Here is a 647-nt window from a genome sequence, read left to right as displayed (position 1 = left end):
TTTGGTCCGGTCTGTTCTCTACTCTGTTGGCCATTTTAGTTAGCTTCTGCTGCTATTTGTATCTGTATTTCTATTTTATGTTTTCCTGTCCGCTGTGCATATTTGTTTCTTTTGTACAGCACTTTGGTTGGCCTTGTTGCTGTTTTAAGTGCTCTATAAATAAATTGGTATGGTATGGTAAGAAAACAGTGCTGAAGTGGCATTTCATGGGTTATGTGAAATACTCTTAAATACGTTGCACTATCATGGCATACAAGGATATTTCATGGCTTCTGTTGAAATGCAGACCAAATGTTGCTTCAGTGTTTGACATCAATTTGAGAGAGTCCACCTGGAGAGCTCAAATAAGGCTCTGCTTTTTGACTATGACTGTATTCATTTTGAATAGCTCTAATATTACAGCAGTGTCAGATATGTAATGTGATTGTCACTGATTAGACTGTGCTCTAAATATGTAAACATGACAGTAATGAGGATGGTACCTCACCTTCAAAGCTTTTAAAGGACTCAAAGATTTCAGTGAGAGCTTGAGTCGTGAGCTGTTCATGGTACTTGGAAGCCACCTGGACACAGATCTGCAGATTCTGACGGATGTTTGCTGAAAGCATGGCCCTGAGGCATTCCATTGAATCTTCTACCGACAGTGA

General features: G+C 39.6%; 1 protein-coding gene across 1 annotated transcript in view; it reads right to left on the bottom strand.

The window, feature by feature from the left end:
* LOC119420331 (clathrin heavy chain 1-like) overlaps nt 1–640 on the bottom strand; it is a 3067-nt gene extending 2427 nt beyond the window's left edge. Inside the window, exon 1 of the mRNA XM_037687718.1 lies at nt 488–640. Coding sequence (XP_037543646.1) covers nt 488–626 — 139 coding nt within the window. The 5' untranslated portion in view covers nt 627–640. The remainder of the gene's footprint in view (nt 1–487) is intronic.
* Between the last annotated feature and the right edge of the window lie 7 nt (nt 641–647).

This window comes from Nematolebias whitei, chromosome 14 (genome assembly GCF_014905685.2).
Source record: "Nematolebias whitei isolate Nwh7 chromosome 14, NemWhi1, whole genome shotgun sequence".
In the NCBI taxonomy this organism is placed as follows: Eukaryota; Metazoa; Chordata; class Actinopteri; order Cyprinodontiformes; family Rivulidae; genus Nematolebias; species Nematolebias whitei.
The sequence above is the reverse complement of the archived record's forward strand: the minus strand, read 5'-3'. Positions and strand labels throughout refer to the sequence as shown.